The 20,338-nt window shown below is 38.3% G+C and overlaps 1 protein-coding gene across 9 annotated transcripts in view; it reads right to left on the minus strand.

Moving 5' to 3' along the window:
- The window catches only part of lrba (LPS-responsive vesicle trafficking, beach and anchor containing), a 243,521-nt gene that overhangs the window by 140,595 nt on the left and 82,588 nt on the right, over positions 1-20,338 (minus strand). For all 9 annotated transcript variants that reach the window (XM_015373646.1, XM_015373651.1, XM_015373653.1 and 6 more), the window contains exons 30-33: positions 18,015-18,184; positions 14,163-14,247; positions 13,797-13,930; positions 11,467-11,528 (exon numbers count right to left, since the gene is read on the minus strand). In XM_015373646.1, coding sequence (XP_015229132.1) covers positions 11,467-11,528; positions 13,797-13,930; positions 14,163-14,247; positions 18,015-18,184 — 451 coding nt within the window. The remainder of the gene's footprint in view (positions 1-11,466; positions 11,529-13,796; positions 13,931-14,162; positions 14,248-18,014; positions 18,185-20,338) is intronic.

The following is a 20,338-nucleotide window of genomic DNA, read 5'->3' on the forward strand; positions in this document are numbered from 1 at the left end:
TGCGCAGACTGATAGCATGTCAAAGGTTGTAGATAGATAAAGCTATCTGGATGTTCTACGGTAGAAAAATCTGACACTGGTACATGTGTTTAGGGTGAGGCGAGTCGACAATGCTACCTGTTGTAGCTGCTGTTCACGGCTGGATCACGTACTGCGCAGCAAGTTGTTTATTGCCAGTGTTCTACATTTAGATCGCTGTGCCAAGAGGTGGACATTTTGGAGGTGGTCATGCTGCCCCTAAAGGACCTCCAAGTAGAAACATTGGAGTGACCGGTAATGCAATTAATTATTCTAAAGCATAAGCAATTTGATTTGGACCTTTGAGCGTCCTCTCACCTTCATCGTCCATCATAGTAACTTTCTTAAGTGTTTTACGGTTGTGAGGTATAGCTATATTACCAATGTATTACACTGGCTGATACAGAGCCAACCAACTGCTTAGAGTAAAAATGGCATCGCCCTTACCAAAAAATATATAAAGAAACACAAAGTTGTTTTTTTTTATACATTTTCATATCTCACATTAGTATCATATCAATTATTGATAATAGTAAAACACAATCTCATAAATTGACCGTTACATTTTCACTTTAATGTTCATTGGCAAACTGGTTAAACTCTGCCCCCCGTTTGTCACAGTTTACAAGGTTTTCGTTCAGTATCCATCTATATCTATTCCCATCCTTTTTCCCCATCTTCCTACTCAGCTGCATAATTCTTTAAACTGAGTATACTTTTTCAACAGCTACCTTTTCCATCTTGTGTAGTCTTGTTTTTATTTTCATTTCCCAAAAAAGTTTTTTTCCTTACTGTGTGCCTGTACGCATATTGCCTCTTGCTTTGGTGCTGCTTCGTTTCTGTTTAGATCTGATAATCTTCATTAATGCTCTGCTCAGTGGTGGCAGATAGCCTTTTACACAGTGACTGGTTCTGCTGGAGGTTTCTACCTGTTAAAAAGGAGTTTCCTTTCCACTGTGCTACATGCGAGTCCATACCATCTACTCGGTTTATAGAGATTTTTTATTATTTTTAATCAATCTGTTAGGATGATTTTGACTGAACTGACTCAGTAAAGGGCTTTGAGATGGCAATGTAATAAATTGGTGGTATAATTAAAAAGTAAGTTGAATGATAGAAAAATATATCTATCCCTAAAGTACTAAGCAATATGTTTCAACCTGTGTTCTTATTTTTGCTTAAGATGTTGTTCAAAATGTGAATTGAAGTTGATTTTCTACATTTTGCTTTGTTCCCTACTTTTTCTTTTTAGGCCACTCCACAATAAACCCTAGATCTGTTGACTACCAGATAAGATTCTTTAAGCAGCTTTTAGACTCCTTGTTTGTCCAACACACCTGAATCATATAACGGATTACCTCCTCTGTATGCAGTCAATAATATGTGAAAAGTTCAAAGTGAGCTTAGAAAATTGCTCTTACACAATGATTTTCATGTGTTCAGTGGTCTTCATGATTTCGGCCAGTATGGTTCTCTGACAAACCTCTAAAGGTCTTCACAGCACAGCTGGATTTAGAAGAAATTAGACAGATGGAATCCATTTTCTAATTACGGTGGTTCTGAAAGCAGTTAGGTCTAAAATGTGAAAAGGTTCAATGGGTACGAATATTTTTGCAAAGCATTGTATTTCTTTTATGTGATTTTTCCCAATCAATTTATTTTTATTTTTTTGTCAGTAGATGTATTTTATAGATGCACAAACATTTTTAACATCAATGTACTTAAAAAAAAATAGTAGTGTTTGATCTGCCAATTTCCAGTTGGAGGAAAATGCCAACTATAGGTAGAATGATTAAAAAATATACAATTTTTAGTAAGCAGACACTGTTAACCTCCAGCAAAGAAAGTACAAAAATGACAGGATTAGCTCTAAATTTGCTTTGAAGGAAAGCAGAAAGGTCATTGGCATTTTGGGGAGGCTGGTAAAGGTGATAGCAAGACTAATGGTGTCATTATGGGCTGAAGAACGTCTCCTCCAGCTGAATTAAAAAAAAAAAGCAATGACTCTGATCTGAGGGACATCTCCTGTCGACAAAAACCAAGCGGGGACAGGTCGATGATAGGATATTGGATTTTGGCTGGCCTGGTCAGCAATTGTTGCAGCTTTTATGGCCGCGATAGAGGCCGTGACCGAAGAGCTCCTGATGAGAGGATACAAGCAGCCATTTGTGACCTCTCACCTTTAACCTGACCTTCAAACACAAGATAGGAGCAGGGAGTGTGCTTCTCCTTGATCCTGACAGAAATTTTACAGATGTTTAAAAAAGCTCCTGTGGGTAATGTTTGTGCTTTCTTTTCATTTTTTCTGCATGTGGCGATGTGTATGACTGAAAATTTGACTGTTCGTGTAAATGGCCATTTAAATCTGAAGTCAATACGACAGCTCTGTTTGGTCTGCGTTCCATGATGATGGCATTGAGGCTAAACACTCATGCCACGCACTTCCGTCATTACAGCTGATTATCCATAATCAACATCTAAATATACCACTTGCACTGGTGAGAAAACACAGACCTCCCGAGCAAAATCGCCTTTCAAACATCGGCTTCGCCACAACACAAGGAAAACATTTTCCAAAGCCAGGGGAAGATATGTCCCAGCTCTCCCCGAAATAACAAATAAGTCAGCTGTGCTTTTCAGTGGCATCACTCATAATCACAAGTATTTGTTGATTTGAAAGTCTACGGGAGTGCAGCTTTGGACGGGACGACAAGAGCATAAATCCTTAAGTTAAATGTGACAATGAAGTGGAGGCAGAATGGAAAATGGTGAGAACTACGCCTGAAATCCAGTAGATTTACATGGCTACTGCTAGACTCTTGCTCTTTAAAGTACTTCAAGTTCTTAAAGACCTTAGCGTTTTGGATTGTATCTTTATGTTTCCTGAAAACGTTTAATAAACAGCAGGGACTTTAAAGACCTATAGGAATGAAGAAAGAGACAGAATCACACCTTTCATCATAAATACATTCTTCCTTTTGCTTCTTTGATTAATACGGAAGCTCAGAAGTATTGTATAAAGTAACTGTGTGTGAATAACACCACCAGAGCCTCCTCTGAACAAGCCACATGTCCGTGTTCATGTGCTTGAATGAAAACAGACAGTCGTGTTGGTGTTTGCGTGCTCAAATTCACAACTGAAGGGAATATTTACTGATGTGCAAATATTTACACAGCCGGGTCTCCGAGAGCTTCATGGACTCACACTGTCAGTACGAAACCATCAAAGGCTAGAAGGACAGGACCTAAAGCTTCCATATCCCAAACACACAAACCAAAAGAATGCGAGAAGAGTTGAATAAAAAAAGTGATTCCGTGCAGAACCGTTTCAGTTTGTACAAGGCATTTCTTATGTGGTGATAATTTAGTTTTATGGCGGTGGATTATAATGGTGTGTGTGAAAAAAATAAATGAAAGTGTTATGGTTTCAAAAATAGCTGAGGATTAACAGACATCACCTAGTCCAAAAAAAATAATGGAATTGTCATTTTTAAGGCCCAACAATGTACGTAGCTACACCAAATGGCGGCGAATCAAAGAAACATTGCCTAAAGGAGGACTGCATAAAGCAACCAGCTAAAGTTAGCAATGAGCTTCAGTGGCAGCATGTCATCTGAATGGATCACTGAACATTGCTTTTATTTTTTGTTTTTTTTAGCCTTACTTGCTTATCTGTGATGGAGAATATACAGTTATGTCCAGAATAAATTTTATTAGATCTTTATCATTTTTTCTGGAAATTACACAGGCATCTCAGCATAGATGACAAAATAAAAAATAAAAATCTTTCATTCTTATAATTATAATTCCTAATTTGAGATCAGTTTCCTGAATGTTTCAACATCTTTTGAATTGTTTATTTCATTTTTGCTTTTTACCATTTATCATAGCCTACAACTTGACAATAGTCTGGTTCCAAACAGCAACATTCTGATTAAACTAATGCATCCTGTTTGAATTATATTTTTACATTTCTGTGTTTCATACTTTGTTTTTGCTATATTTCTCAGTAAGAGAAAGTGTTTTAGACTGGATTTATACTATAAGAAGAAAGCAACATTTTCAAAATAAAGAGATTACTTTAAATCTAATGGGGGTATTACTAATTTTGGTCTCAATTACAGCGTGTTAATATTAATTCAGCGAGTCTAGCAGTGCTAACAGGTTTGTTTGCTTAGAAAGGAGATAAGGAAAAACTCACACACATGCTAGACTTAGTTTAACTAAACTACTGAACTGTTTCTTTTTATTTTTTAAATTGATTTATAAATCTTTTAGACTTTCACAGACAATCAACATTGTGTTGCCTCACAGCAGAAAGTTTTATTAAGTCAGTGTTACCTGAGATTTTTCTTACTGGGTGTAGCAGCTTTTCAACTTCCCCCAATATTTAACAATTAATAATGACAGCAGTAACAAATTAAAATTGCATTCTGGTGTCTATTTTTTTAACTACACTACACCTTGTTGAATTTTCTATTTTATTGTTTAATTTTCTTTGTCCCTTGCTTATTATTCAATTACTTTTGTTCAGTTTTCTTCATCCCTTGCTTATTATTCAATTACTTTTGTTCAGTTTTCTGTCTTTCTCTTGTTCAGTGTTCTATTATTCCATTCCTTAATCTATCACTATCCATTTGTTAGTTGTCTATTACTTTTTTCCTTGTAGAGTTTTTCACAATGATATTCCTTAGTGCTTTTATTCTTCCCTTTGTTTATTTTACCATTCCTATATACCTGGCTTTATTTTCTGTTACTCTTTTTAAATCATTAGAAAGATTTCTAGTCAATTCTCAACATGAAAATGTTTTAATTTGCACCATAGATCTGTAAAAAAACACCAAGGCTTGATTTATTTTTTCCTTTTTCTGTTTATTTCTTTTCTTTAATCAGTGGACAGAGAAAGGCGAGGGAAAAAAATAAAACTTAAAATACATTCCAAAGTCTTATGACTGCGGGGCTGTCGGGTAAGAAAACATTACATTAACGGTGCCTGTCAAGAGGAGAGGTCTCTATCAGGGAAACTCGTTTGGTTCAAACACGATTATATGTTGCGTATAAATAACCAGTCATTCGTGCCACTTGAAGCAGGCTTGCAGGAAAGCCAACTGGGAGCCAAATTAAAAGCCACTCAATATTTTTAGGAGTCTCCTGTCTGATTTTCTCCTCTCAGCTAGACTTTGCTTCCTGTCAGGAAGCCCCCTTGACCCTCTAGCTCCTCCAACACAACACCTCCCCATCGCCCCCTCTGCGGCTGCATAGTTGCACACGGCGGGGAGTCTTCAGGACTAAGTGCCAGTTGGTGTTAGCCGTGTTTTCTCTGCGTCTCAGTGGAGAGTATATTTTCAAAGAATATGCAGTGTTACAGAGCAATGGTGTGGGAAGGAGAGCCGCGTGGCGCAGCTGTAAAGGGGGCATGGGAGCAAAATATGGGGCGGGGGCGAACAGGGAGATGAGGGGAAAACGGCTCTTTGATTTTTACTGATCGTGAACCCTGTGGGCCTGCTTAACGGCACAGTGGGAAGTTGGTCTGACTGAGAGGAAAATGACAAAGAATTCCTGTAGTTCAGTTTCATCACACCCCTAAATAGTTTCCTCACAGCTCATCTTTTTCAAGTGTTTAATCAACATGGTCCTTAACAGTGCAATTATACAAGAAAAATATCCACTATATTATGACTAACTACACCATCATTTTACTTTTTTATAATAGAACAATAAAAAAAAAAACAGTTTAAAAAAAAAACCTTCCATCATACAGCTAACCTAGACTTACTCAGAGTTTTGTTCTCATGTTATCGATTGTTTTGGGAGGCACTGATGAGCACTCCCAACTTGTTACTAAACCATGGGGGGGCCTCAAGGCTTAAATGCTCTTTACTTCATCACCGTCTTCTTCTATAACCTGAAGGTCAGTGGGTCAAGGGTCAGAAGAAGCCAAGTGTTTGGGGAAGTCGATGTCTATCTGCCTGCTGGCTAGGATGGAGAGTTGTTCATCTGTTAAACAGGTTAAGTTTGGTGAATCTGTCTGGTAGTATAAGATTCTGGCAGCCAATGGTTCAGGTGGGTTAATACAGATATTACTAGATTACAATTAAACTATTATCTACATGATCAGTCACTAAAGGTCCTCTCGACTCTACTTGATAGACTTTGCATGTAAATGTTGTCGCCCAGAAAACACTATTACACTGCAAACAGTTGTAGGATGACGCTCTGGTCAGAATAAACCAAAACAGAAGACCTCCGCCTACCCACAAAATTCTATGCCCTGCAGACAATTAACAATTCTTAACAATGCTGCGGCACTGTAACAAAGGCATTATATTTTAGGAATATTAAGCAGGGACATGGTAGATTGTCAGCCTAAGGAAACGAAGAATGGATGGACAAATCAATTCCTCCAAGGTTTTTTGCTGCACGTTTACCTCCCATACATATATATATATATATATATATTTTATTTTTATTTATTTTTTTTTTTATATATATTTTTTTATATATATATATATATAGAGGACACCCTTGGATTGGACTGAAACGAGTTCATCTGTGTAGGACAGCTGGGTCAAAGTCCAGCCCCAAATTAAAACAAGAATGTACGTAACTAGTAGAGACATGCTTAAACAGATTTGCAATCGTCGGTGTTGTTTAAGTTGCTCCTACAAAGTACTGACTCAGAGGGACTTGAAAATTTCTACATTTATTTGTATAGAAAACAAAATATTATTCTGTTCTGCTTTACAAATGTGAATTTCTTTGTGTTGGTGTGTTTCACAAATTCCAGACGAAAACCAATGAAGTTGGTACTAATAAAGTGAAATGGTTAAATTAATAGTTTCCCAGGCCTAGTAGATCAGTAATATGATCCATTCTAAAGGGAGATAACAAGTTAGGAGGCTAGGCCCTAAATATCAATCAAGTTAGGTTGCATTGATGTTTAACAATCGTAAATTTACAGGACAAAAAAATCACCAAACTAGTTTTATAAATCATTTCTTACAGGGTCCTCTGTCATTTTAAAGTCCATTTATTTCAACCCAGGTTTTTAACCCAGTTGTTTATAAACAATGCAATTTTATTTGAGAAAAAAAACTTAAAATGTTTTTAATAACAGTCCTCTGTGACAAAAATGTTAAAGAAAGGAGTTCCTAGATAAGGAAATTAAGATTCAAAGGAAGTAAATATTGAGGAAATGTTTTTTTAGTCTTCGTTTTGTCAAACTATCAAAAAGAAGGTTCTTGCATGAAAACCATCAGCATACTCAGCTCTCCCTGACCGTCTCTTTTCCTTCCATACCGTATACGGGATGCATCTCTGATAAATGGCCGAAGGATGGATGGGCTGACACAGGGGCCGGACAATAATGGCTGATCTACAGGACACAAATGCGGCTACTGAGAAGATTTATGGGCCACTACACATCTAACACCATCCGGTATCCAATGAGATAATTTCTCAAAACTCTAGAGAGATGGCAGCAGTGGAACTCCTCTCTCTTGTCCCACTGTATTACTGATTAATCGCATGTACTGTGCAGAAGCAGGTCCCGCAGTGCACCGGGGAAACAGGATAGTTGCCATAAAGATGACATTAAGAGAAGCTCCAAACACGAGGACCAAGAGACGGGGAGAATGTTTCTTTAAAAGCAAGCTAATTATTTGTTGTGGCTAAAAGAAAACAGAAATGTTCTTTACTGCAAAAACCTACAATAGCTCTAAGATGTATTCCTTTCGACATACAAATCACACAGTGTAATTTTAAATTAAAATTATAGGGTACCTTATACATTTTCTTAGACAGTATATCTATGAGTATTTTACCTTTATTCCTTATGTGTGCACTTTAGCTGGATGTCAGGATGTTTTCTGTTTTTTGAACAGGACTTAGAAGACAAAAATAATTTCTTATTGTGATGTACCAATCAACTGACAATCAAGATCATACAGTTTTCTCATTTCTGAATGCGTTGGTAACCTGCAGGTTAAATTTGGGTAAATAGTTCTACTTCCCTACCAAAGTATGTCAGAGACTATTTTGTCTTAATTCTATTAAACATGAACAGCTACACAGGAATTTCAGATCACAGGAATTTCAGATCGCAGGAATTTCAGATCGCAGGAATTTCAGATCGCAGGAAGCATAATCATCCACCGATTCATGTTCCCTACAATTAGTTTGTCCTTATTGTACAGTTGGGAATCTCAGGTGATATGTTGCAAATCTTAACACGTAGCCAAATATACAATACATGATGAGCAAACATTGATTTGACATGTTTGACTTTACCAATATCATCCAACTGTATAACTCTTCACCCTGAAGTATATCGATTTTTAAACCGCTTGAACCAAACTGACCTGGATTGATGCAGTTCTTCACATTGATGTCAAAGTAAAAACGCTCTTCTCATAGAATCATAGCAGAATTATGGCTCATTTACAAAATAATGACCATCTTTTATTTTCAAGCAAACGCTGAAAAACAGGCATTCAAATTTCGTCCAAAAACAGCATCTAATGACAGCTGCTGTAAGGATGCAAGCATGTTTCCATGAAGCCAAACAAACTGATTTATCTTAGTCTACTTAAAATAACATTCATACTAATATATTTGTTAATAATCTTTGGAAAAAATGTGAATCTACAGTTTGGACTAGATGAGGCCCTACCTGAAATATCCAACATCCGATTGGTTTCAAACTGAGAATGTCAAACTTCAGACAGATTTTAGAATTTCAAACCTTTTTGGCATTTTAGGGACAATTAAGAAACCAAAGAGGTGAAGTATGATCTGGGCTTCAAATTAAACTCAATCTGAATTGTAGACAAAGAATAATGCTTTCTTTTTATATACTACCCCATAAGAAGTACAGTTTCAGATCATTAATCCTCACTTTGTGTATTCAGGAGTCTAGCAGGATCAATATTACAGATGAGAACAAGGCAGCAGGCCACCCCAACAGTTAATGTCTGATCAAAATGGCCCTTTAATTGGGAACGTTGTTGTACTGGCCTCAATTTGAAGCACTATCAAACAGCAGTTTACTATCCCTTCCTCAATGCCAAGCTGATGTGGCTGCCAATGTAACTTTCATAAGATCTCTGATTAAAAACTGCTCTGCAGTCCCCAGCCTCTTGACCCCTCACCCCGGCTTCACTCCATCTCCGAGGTTGGGAAATTAATTAAAATTTCCAAGAGATTGTATCGTGATCGCGTCTCTGAAGAGGGTGTATGGGGGTGGTAAGGTAGAGAGGAGGAAGTGAAAAAAAAATAAAAAATCAAAGTCCTCTCCATCTTCCTCATTCAGCAGAAAGGTAGGGAAAAAGTCACAAGATGGCTACAGAGGCACTTCCTGTGTGAGAATTGAGTATTTCCTGTGCCGGAGGGCCCAAGAAACTTCACTAAATAACACCATCAATCATGGTATGGGCTCACTCTCACCGGCTCACAGAGAGAACAAACACACAAATAATTATACGTTGTAATTTAGCCTGGAGCAAAGTCTGTCCCTGTTTCCCTCTTTTCCCTGGTGGGAAGCAGCAGATCATTCCCACCTTTCTCCCCCCCTCCTTACCCCCTTTACACAACAATAAAATTACATTTGCATTAGCTGTGAGAGAATTTGGTTGGATGATTTATTGAAGCAATCAACACTGCACTGGCCAATCCCCGGCCGCCTCACTTAAAAAGCCTCAGCGTGTGTGTGGGTGTGTGTGTGTGCGTGGGTGTGTGTGGCTGGGAGCTTTGGGGAAAAGGAAGGAATAGCTTGGGCTATGAACCAAAAGGGGGAAGCGAGGCATGAGCTGTGCAGCGGTGCAATCACTGAGATTCTGCCTTTGATTAGATTAGCATTAAACAACACCCTGACAGATATGACAAATAGGTGCATTAGTGCCTGTCATTCTCCTCTCTTTGGTTCGCTGTCTAGCTTTCACTCCTGCCATTGCTTCGTCTCCGGACATTACGAGGCTCACATTCCCTCCCGGAGTCCCACTAGCCCCAGTTCTCAAGGCCAATGACATCCAAACAGATGTGTAATCTGGCTGCATTACCTTTCGGTGGAAGAAGCAAAATGAGTGATGGGAACCAAACGACATATGGGGAGTCACAAGGAGAAGGAAAGAAATGATGATTAAAAGCACGCAAAACAATCCTGTTGTCCTTATCATTGAGTAATCACAGTTGCGCTCTAGGTAAATTAACTGTGATTATCTGCATTTCTTTGTTAAGTTTAACCAGTCACACCGAAGCCTGATTACTACCAGACCTGTGGAATCAATACACAGCTTAAATAGAACTGGTCTACCAGGGGTAGCTCGGTTAAAAGATGTTAAAAGGCAAGGAATCATCCAATGCTCTGGTTTGGAGAAATTCAGATGATAAGAATTAATAATTAAAGACTCTGGGAAAGGCTGAAAAGCAATAACTAAGGGTTTTAGGCTTCACTTAATCATAATGAGAATGGAAAAAAAACAACGGGGCACAATCCAGGAGGGGCTAGCATAACAATATTACCAAAATGACTCATCTAGGAGGTAAGAAAAAAATCTGACTCCAACAAGAAGAAACAGAATGGACAGGAACTGCATCTGCAGGAGAGCTCCAATGCAAAAACAACTGCTGATCATCAAAAAAACAAAGGCCTGTCCTAAAACCAAACCTCTATGATGACAGCCAAAATTTTTCTGTAGACTGATGATGGATAAGCTTTTTATTTTCCTAAATAGATGGATTTGGAAACCCATTACTGTATTTACTCCGGTCATCTTTATCATCTGCTAAAATTAGCTTGATGGTCTGAAACATGCAGCCACGACAATAAATAAAGAAAACAAACAAAAAAAAACAGAATAAATGTGTATAGAGAATGCATACTTTTCAACACTGCATTTCAGTAAAGCTGAAGACTAAATGAATGGACATGCTTCCAGGTATAAAGAAACCTAAAGCCTATAGTGGGACTGTGCTTTTAATTTTGTGCAGCCGAGAGGCTTTATTGGCTTTGCATCTCTGAGTGACAATCAGCCACTCTGTAGTGATCCATCGACAACCCTGATCATTGATCCGCCCACATCTGCTTATGATCCCTGAATTAGTATTCAGGATTCCAGGAGCAGCTAAATAAACTTGACAACAAAAACACCCACAGGAGAACTGAGAAGAAAGAGTCAATCAATGCAAAGCACCATCAAATCTACATCATCCACCAGGGCCAGCACACGGGTCAAAGGTGACACGGACAGGTCGGCCAGTCTTGACCTTCTGACCGATATTTGCAGCTAAAGATGCGACTTCTCTGATTCTTCACTCTCAGTGAATGTAGAAAGGTAAACAAGGCTGGGATGGAGGGACGATAAGGCTCTGTGGATTTACTGCACCTCAAGGTGAGGCTGATAAATCAGGCTGTAGAAGAGCTCTAAGAAAAGATAAAGATGCCAGACTCACCTGAGAACAAAGCAGCATGACGAGCTCCACCACAGAGCTGCTGGACTTCATGCACACCAAGCCTGAAGACAAACAAATGTCACAAGCAACATAGTTTTGCTTAAAAAAGTTTTTGTACAGTCATAGTTACATAGCAATAACACACCATTATGACTTTGGAGCTTCTAATGATTTATTAGCCCAACTCTTTTTGCAAACCTTTTATAAAAATCCACTAATGTCTCAGTCAAGTGGACAACATGACATGGGCTCTGTTTTCACTGGCTTGCATTTCCATGTAGGCAGAGCCATCTTGCTGCCATCTAAGAAGTTTTGTCTACGCTCTCTGACAGCTTGCGTTGCAAGCTGGTTTGTCACAAGATCCTAGTTTTCAGTCTCACAACAAATACATCTTAAAAGAGTCCCAATAATACGTCAGTCTCTGAACCATCAGCGGGTTTGTCCAAGGACATGCCAGCAGTGTTTTTTGGAGCGGGACATGTCGGAATGACGACAGTCAGAAGGACCTTGCTGGGGCATTAGAAAAATGGCTAAGCTGGAGAACTCACCTGTCAATATCGCAATTGACTGTTTTAGATAAAATAGCAACAATTCCTCATTTAAAAAGGAGCAAAGTGAAGCACTTTGCATTTGTAGATGGGAAAGAGGTCTGTCTTTTTCTTCCCACAGGATTTGGAAAAAAAATTGGTTTATCAGCTTACTCTGCTAGTTGAGAAAACACTCGAGAAGCTGCGGACGAATCATCGTGATGCTACGATTGGATGAAAGCGTATTATGGAAGTGGGCTACTAGCTGGCACGTCACCCGATCAGATGGAAGTTTTGTACTAAACGTCCCTCCTTTTCACAGACAGAATGAACGGCAGCCATCCCAGATGGAACACATAGAACTCAACTCAGTGCTACACATCAATCTAGCTCCGGCCAAGTTACTCTGACAGAGGTAGTAGAGCTTAACTACGCACAAACTGAGCTTTAAAGCACAGAGTTCAAATGGGACAAGTGCAGAGCTTTGGGTAGGCCTATCCTTAACCTCGAAGCTATCCTACTTTAGGCAGTCCAAAATAATTTTTATCTTCTGCCTGAGACTATACCTTTTAGAACACCTAACTGTGCAATAGTGAAATTATTAAATTTGTGCTTTATTCCATCCTTGTTATTCAGTCTCGGTTGATCATACACCAGAACTACTGGAAATACAACAACCCCAAAGCATGATGCTGCCTCTGCCTTGCTTCTAAGTTTAAAACTGTCAATTTGATGAACCCCAAAAAAAATTTAATAAAAAAAGACTTTCAATTAGGAATAAATGCATCAGTGTTGGTATGTCTTAAGCTTAAATGGATCAACAGAAGCAGAGGAACTTCTTTCTTAGGAGGCACCCACTCATTCTAATGTAGAATCAAAACGTGGGCCAACAAATACTTCTATTCTAAGAAAGAGAATACTCAAGCCGCACTAATTCAAAGTAATAGAATAGTCTGGTTAATAGGCCTGTGGAACTCTGGCCCATCGCAAATGATAGAAAATCAAGAATAACTTATAAATTGTGCATACATTTTCAAGACAGGAGAAAATGTTCAAATCAGTTCTTTAAAGATCCAGATTAGAATGTCCCTCCTATCCTGATTGAGGGTGTTGGTTCTACGCTTTTATCCTACTTGTGCAAACCAATGCACTTTAAGACTTGCACCAACAGACAGGGATTATCTAACCTCGTGCCATCTGCAAGGGAGAGGGTAGTATTGATGCGCCTAATGAGGCGACATGATGTTACTGTAAACTAATACATATTTAGGCCTTGTATTACAGGCGTCACTTGACCAACATATGTCCCCATTGATCTTTAATGGGAAACCAAAGGCTTTTAAAGGGCAGGGGGCCAGAGGAGTGTCCAGAGTGTGCAGTGGGGGAACAGAGGGGGGATACAGCAGAGAAGCTTTTGGTCTTTTTCGCTGTTCTTACAATGACACAGTATCTACCTTATTTAAAAAAGCCCCATACTCTAACACATACATGAGTATTTACACACCCTCCAATACATTTTTGCCACCCTTCTTCCTGAAGCTATCAATCAACTTTCCATTTTGTTTGGTGGCAGCAGACATCCCAAACACTGCTATTAGTGCCGTGGCCTCTGACCCTGCCCCCTGGAAACCATCAGCACAAATACCCAGCTCATTGTCCTATGCGGCAGATCGCCATGTTGAATTAAAAGTCTGGAAGTGTTATTGCATCTAAATGAGCAGCACTGCATCAAAGACGCCTGCGATGTTGACATGATATAACCCTTCTGACTGCTCTGCTGAGTTATGTTGAGGTCATACTCACTGGTGCCCTCGATGAGCAGCTCCTGACCATGGCTGCCCAGCAGAGTCCGAGAGAGAAATGGAGCAAAGTCCACAAAGATCTCTCTCAGCAGAGGAGCTGCTTTTTCCAGCGCGTGCTCCAAACGTTCCGAGATACTGAAATCATTTTAACCATAAACAAAGAGACAAAGTGCACGTTTAGAAGAATACAACTATTATTCCTCTATTAGGTAAATCATGAATGACTCTTAAATAGCTGCAAAATCTGCTTTTAATGAATCATTCAGATCAGAGATATAAAAAATAAAAGTATGCTAATGCGTGCAAACAGCTGATAGTGCATGTATGTGCACAGACAGGGCGAGGGAAAAAAAATAAGATGAATCACCTCATATTGGGGGCTGTGTTCTGGGTCACAGGGGAGAGTGGGGGGACAGATGGCAGGCTAGAGCTGGCTGGAACCTGGCCTCCTGCTGCAGGGAGAAACCAAAGAACACTGTTATTAGTCTGGATGGTGGACAAGAACAAACACACGCACACAACAGCAAGAAATATTCAGGGCTGCAGCTTATTGAATGATTGTGGTGTTTATAAGAGATGCACAGAGGAATAGGCTTATAACCAAGGTTACCCTATTTTCTGTCTTAAAATCATTAGTAATATTAAACGCACATTACTAAATGTTACCAGGTTAAAATAACATGTTAGAGAAAAGAAAGCAATATAAAAGACATTTAAAAGAAAGCAGAACTTATTTTAAGCAGAACTGTTCTGTTGATCCTTTTGATCCTCTGTAATAGAATAGGCTAGATGGGAAAAGGGTGGAAAGAGTTTAAAATCCCACGGTTCAGGAAGAGATTGAAACTTTAAAATACACACACAGACTGTTTTTTTACAGAAAGCCACACTAATCTAGTCAAATGTGCTATTCGTCAAGAAAAGATGCAAAATTGAGTTTAAAATGTCCATTGCGTAATTATTTAGTCTTCACAAGCCTTTAAAGCTAATCATTATTTGTTCATATCAGTTTAAAGTAATTTAAGAATAAAGTATTAAAGTTTCCAAAAGAAAACAAAAAAATGTTTTTGAATATCAAATGAAAAAATACCTTTTTTAATAGTTTCCCCTCATTAAATCATTGGTTACCAATTCCTCTGGGCTGTTTGACTGTTTCATTATCCACCTAAAAGGTGCTTTATGACTTAATTTTGGTGACAGAAGCACACAAGCTACAAAGTCTGGATGTGATTGATCTGGCAGTAAATTCTCTTCTCTGTGCCTCATAAATAAGCTAATGCCCAGCTGAATATGGAAAAGGGATGGGGGGGTCTTGTTTTTCCAGCCAGGACAGTCTCAGAGCAGGGATAACTCTTTGGGAATGACACGCAGTGTAATGTGTGCTGGAATGCGTGTGTGTATGAGGTGTTAAACAGTGCCATGTGGACCTAGTGGGAGCATCCCTCTCAAGCTGAAGTAGCTCCTTCAAACAAATGAGTGTCTCCATTAGTCCTCCCACTGCCCCATTAAAAAATATATTTACTCCAATACGAATCACTGACTGACTCCCGGCACCAGGTGGATACAGCCTCATTTAGTTTTACCCAAAAATAATGACTCCACAAAGTCTATTTGTGGACTTAGAAATGAGAAAGAGGTCAATTTTTCAGAATAAATAGATGCTCTTCTATTAGACTGTCAGACAAGCTGGATTTAGATTTTCCTGCATGTTTAAGGGCATGTATTGTCCTTTTTACATACAGTACAGACCAAAAGTTTGGACACACCTTCTCATTCAAAGATTTTGCTTTATTTTCATGACCATAAAAACTGTAGATTCACTCTGAAGGCATCAAAACTATGAATGAACATGTGTAATTATTTACTTAATAAAAAAGTGTGAAACAGCTGAAAATATGTCTTATATTCTAGGTTCCTCAAAGTAGCCACTGTTTGCTTTGATCACTGCTTCGCACACTCTTGGCATTCTCTTGATGAGCTTTAAGTAGTAGTTACCTGAAATGGTTTTCACCTAATAGGTGTCCCCTGTCAGGTTTAAAAAATGGGATTTCTTGTCTTATAAATGGGGTTGGGACCATCAGTTGTGTTGTACAGAAGTCAGGTGGATACACAGCTGATAGTCCTACTGAATAGACTCTTAGAATTTGTATTTTGGCAAGAAAAAAACAAATTAAGTAAAGAAAAAAGGGGTGGCCATCATTACTTTAAACAATGAAGGTCAGTCAGTCCAAAAAATTGTCAAAACTTTGAAAGTGTCCCCAGGAAAGGAAGACCAAGCGTTCATCCAAGTCACCAGCCTTAGAAATCGCAGGTTAACAGCAGCTCAGATTAGAGACCAGACCAGAGTTCTGGCAGCACACACATCTCTAGAACAACTGTTAAGAGGAGACTGTGTGAATAAGGCCTTCATGGTAAAATAGCTGCTAGGCAACCACTGCTAAGGACAGGCAACAAACAGAAGAGACTTGCTTGGGCTAAAGAACACAAGGAATGGACATTAGACCATCGGAAATCTGTGCTTTGGTCTGATGAGTCCAAATTTGAGATCTTTGGCTCCAACATATGTGGCTTTGTGCAAAGCAGAAAAGGTTAACGGATGAACCCTACATGCCTGGTTCCCACTATGAAACATGGAGGAGGAGGTGTGATGGTGTGGGGGTGCTTTGCTGCTGACACTGTTGGCGATTTATTCAGAATTGAAGACATACTGAACCAGCATGGTAACCACACCTCAAGGCTGTGTAAGGGCTATTTGATCAAAAGGAGAGTGATGGGGTTCTGTGCCAGATGACCTGGCCTCTTCAATCACTGGACCTGAACCCAATCAAGATGGTTTGGGGTGAGTTGGACCACAGAGTGAAGGCAAAAGGGCCAACAAGTGCTAAGCATCTCTGGGAACTCCTTCAAGACTGTTGGAAGACCACTTCAGGTGACAAGAGAATGCAAAGAGTGTGCGAAGCAGTAACCAAAGCAAAAGATGATGAACCTAGAATATAAGACATATTTTCAGTTGTTTCACACTTTTTTATTAAGTATATAATTACACATGTAAATTCATAGTTTTGATGCCTTCAGTGTGAATCTTCAATTTTCATAGTCATGAAAATAAAGAAAACTCTTTGAATGAGAAGGTGTGCCCATCTTTTGGTCTGTACTGTATTTACCTTCTCACTTATAGTTACACTTGCATCTCATGAATATTAAATTCAATTCCAAGTCTAATATTTAGAATATGTTAAAAAGCATAACAAGAATAAAAGTCAACTGAGAAGTGTGTCCGACTAATGGTTGTGCTGCCATCAGTAAGCCAAAACCCTAATGTGCAACATGCATCTCCTCCAAACTAACAGTTTATAAAGTGCTGATTTATGGCCATTGTTCTAGTCAGGAGGAGGAAGTCAAAAGATCTTCTGTCTGAGCGCTGTGACTTGGTACAAAACAAACCAGCGTACTATTGAGGGATTTCAAAGCGATCTACAGAAAGACCAGTCTGGATGTAATTCATCACAGTCAATCAACAGAACACTTTCAACACTAATTGAGCAACTGTTTACTTATTTCTCATCAGTCTGTTTTAGCTTCTCTACAATGAGGAAACGGTTAAATTACTCAACGCAAGAAAGTAATCCACGTGGGATAACTGACCCCCAGATAGCACATCCTCAGTCACCGCCCCGCTCCAGACTTCAACTTTTAAATCAACATATTGTGAAAAGAGAAACGTTGTTTTCTGTAATCTCTGCAGGGTTGATTCTTGACCTTTTTTGATTCCTCCTTTACTAAAATATAATTTCCTATCAGCAGGATAGACAATACATAAAATGTTAAAATAATAATGTTTACAGCAAAATATCTTTTTTTTTTAACAATATACACTTTATACATTTTTCTCATGAAACTAGTTTAAAGTAAGATAAATATTAAACTTAGAATTAAGCATCTCAATCTGTTCTCTTCAAGAGATTTACTAATATAGAAGCTGATGAGATTGCAAGATTTTTTGGCTTGATTGTCCAAAAGCAGACAGACTAGTCAGAAACCTTTAAGGCCTAACCTTTTGTCAACCAGTAGATGCACCAAACTAAAGGATAACAGCTGATGGTAACATGAAAGAGGACAGAGAAAGATTAAAAAGTTATTTATAAGCTACAAGGCGGAGCATACTTGGTAGCCTGCCCTTACGTCTCTATAGTTTTATTATTCTGTTTGTACAGAAACCTACCATCAGCCGAGTCCTCAGAAGGTTCCTGGGAGGCATCAACTGAAGAAACCACAGCAACACTGTCAACTGAAGTTCCACCAGAGACTGAAGCAGCAGTGGAGGTCTGGGCGGAGGTAGAAGGCACTTGAGACGGCAACGTGCCCGCTTTCTTCGGCGCAACGACAACACTTCTGCAAAGAGAAGATATTTATCATGCCTTTATTGTTACCCTGGGAGAACTACTAGGAGAAAACACAGACAAGGACATTACGCAGGAAGCCTTAACACTCTGATGCACAGTGTAAGTGCTTCAGCAACATCGAATCTGGAAATACTCCATATTAATTTATAAACATTTTTCATAAAAAAACAAAATAAAAACACCACCACAGAAATGTTCTTCAAGCAAAGCTAAAAACAGAGTTAAATCATCAGGTTTGTTTCAGAAATATTTGGATGTTATTTCTACAACAACATACTTAACACACTCTTTAAGTACTTTTACTGTTAAGTTTTATTTGAAAGCATAAGCATGTTTAAATAAAGATGAACTATAAACTGGAACATTGTTAATAATTTAAAAGTTTTGAACTTTTGGACTTTAAAAATGTTTATTTTTGTTTTCCAAAAGCTGCTATGAAGCTTATTCAATAACTGACTGTTGCATCTTACAGTAGATGCACAAAGGAGCACCTCCATAGATCCTCCTCTCCACCTGCTGTCAGACTTTATAACCTTCTCCAAACAGGCCCAACAGCTGTTTATACTGTAAATATGCTTCTGGTTCAAAAGGTTTTCCAGCTGGTTGAGAAATAATTAGCCTGTTTTTACTCTGCTTTGTGTGTTTTACAGAAGTTAAAACTAATATAGTTAGAGTACAATCTTAGCTCCTTTGAACCTCAATAGAGCCCAGAGTTAGTCTTGCATTCTGATCAACACTGCAGCATTTAGCAGATTCTTATCACCCTTTCCTTGTGAAGTTGTGTCTTCATCTGCCTTCCTCTGATGCATCATCCACAGCTACTGGAACCATCCCATGGAGGCCCTGTTTTATAGAAGCTGTGTTTTAACACCTTTTTTACTTTGGATACATCTGGTCTTTACTTTGATATATCCAGAAAATCATCTTGAAATTGTTCAGTTTTTTTTTCTGTTTTCTTAAAGTCTATAAATTGGTAGCATCTCCTTGGGAATTAACAGGGACCTTATCCTCACCAAAAAAACTCTTATTAAGAAAGACCTTGGTAATTATATCTTCTCACCGATATAATGCCCTTTACTTTGCAAATTATGTTATTTTCATATATATATATATATATATATATATATATATATATATATATATATATATATATATATATATATATATACGGCAAAAGTGATCCAATCATCCACCCACCCAGCTGCCAAGGTCCAAAGGCTATAGATACTCAGTCAAGACTCTTCTTGTTAAATACAAGTTGTTTGTTTTCTACTGACACATGTTAAAGAGTAATAACATGATATTATTTGCTTCCTTAAAGAAACTTTTACCCCTGACATTATTAATAGAATATGACTGCAATGTTAAATAGCTAAGATCAAAGTAGAGAAAATGGGATTGAATTTACATTTCCATATGCGTCTGTATATGATTATTTGTCTAAAAAAAGAAAGCGTCATGAAATGACAATTGATAGAGGACGGCTAAATCATTAATCATCACATGCAAATTTTAGCGTGTGTAAAAATCTACTTGGTGTAAAGATTTGTTTGCAGAAAACTGAATAACACCAATCTATTATTACCATTTCTACATTTAGGTTACCATAGGATGAAAGTAACCATCTTTTAAGCAGTTTTACCATAAATAGCCATCTGTGGGGTGAGTGACTGGAGTGGCTGGTTGACAGTCCTGATGATATCAGAGAAGCACAGATGTTTGCATGTATATTGTCCAATGAATACTGTGACTGATCCATGATAAATGGTTTGGCACATGAAAACAGTCCAAGTTATAATTAAGTGAACGTCATGTTGGGACTGGTTTGAAGATGAGGGGTAGCAGAGCATTCACTTCACCTTCAAGCTGTCTTCATGTTATAACTGCAAACTACTGCATCACTAAACAACTTATTTTAACACATTTATAAGCTGTTTATGTTGATAATAGAGTTCTTGACTCCTGTATCTATAGAGGACAAAGATTATTACATATTTTGTGTTTTTAGAAATTATATAAAAACGACTTGTTAGCTATGAAAGTTGTGCAGCATGCTCATGAACATGAAAATGTTCATGAGCAAGTTTTTATTTATTGTGGCCATTCTGGTTTCTGCAAATTGAGGCAAGTCACATACAGAGAA

The sequence above is a fragment of the Cyprinodon variegatus genome, unplaced genomic scaffold (genome assembly GCF_000732505.1).
Source record: "Cyprinodon variegatus isolate N-32 unplaced genomic scaffold, C_variegatus-1.0 Scaffold90, whole genome shotgun sequence".
Lineage (NCBI taxonomy): Eukaryota > Metazoa > Chordata > Actinopteri > Cyprinodontiformes > Cyprinodontidae > Cyprinodon > Cyprinodon variegatus.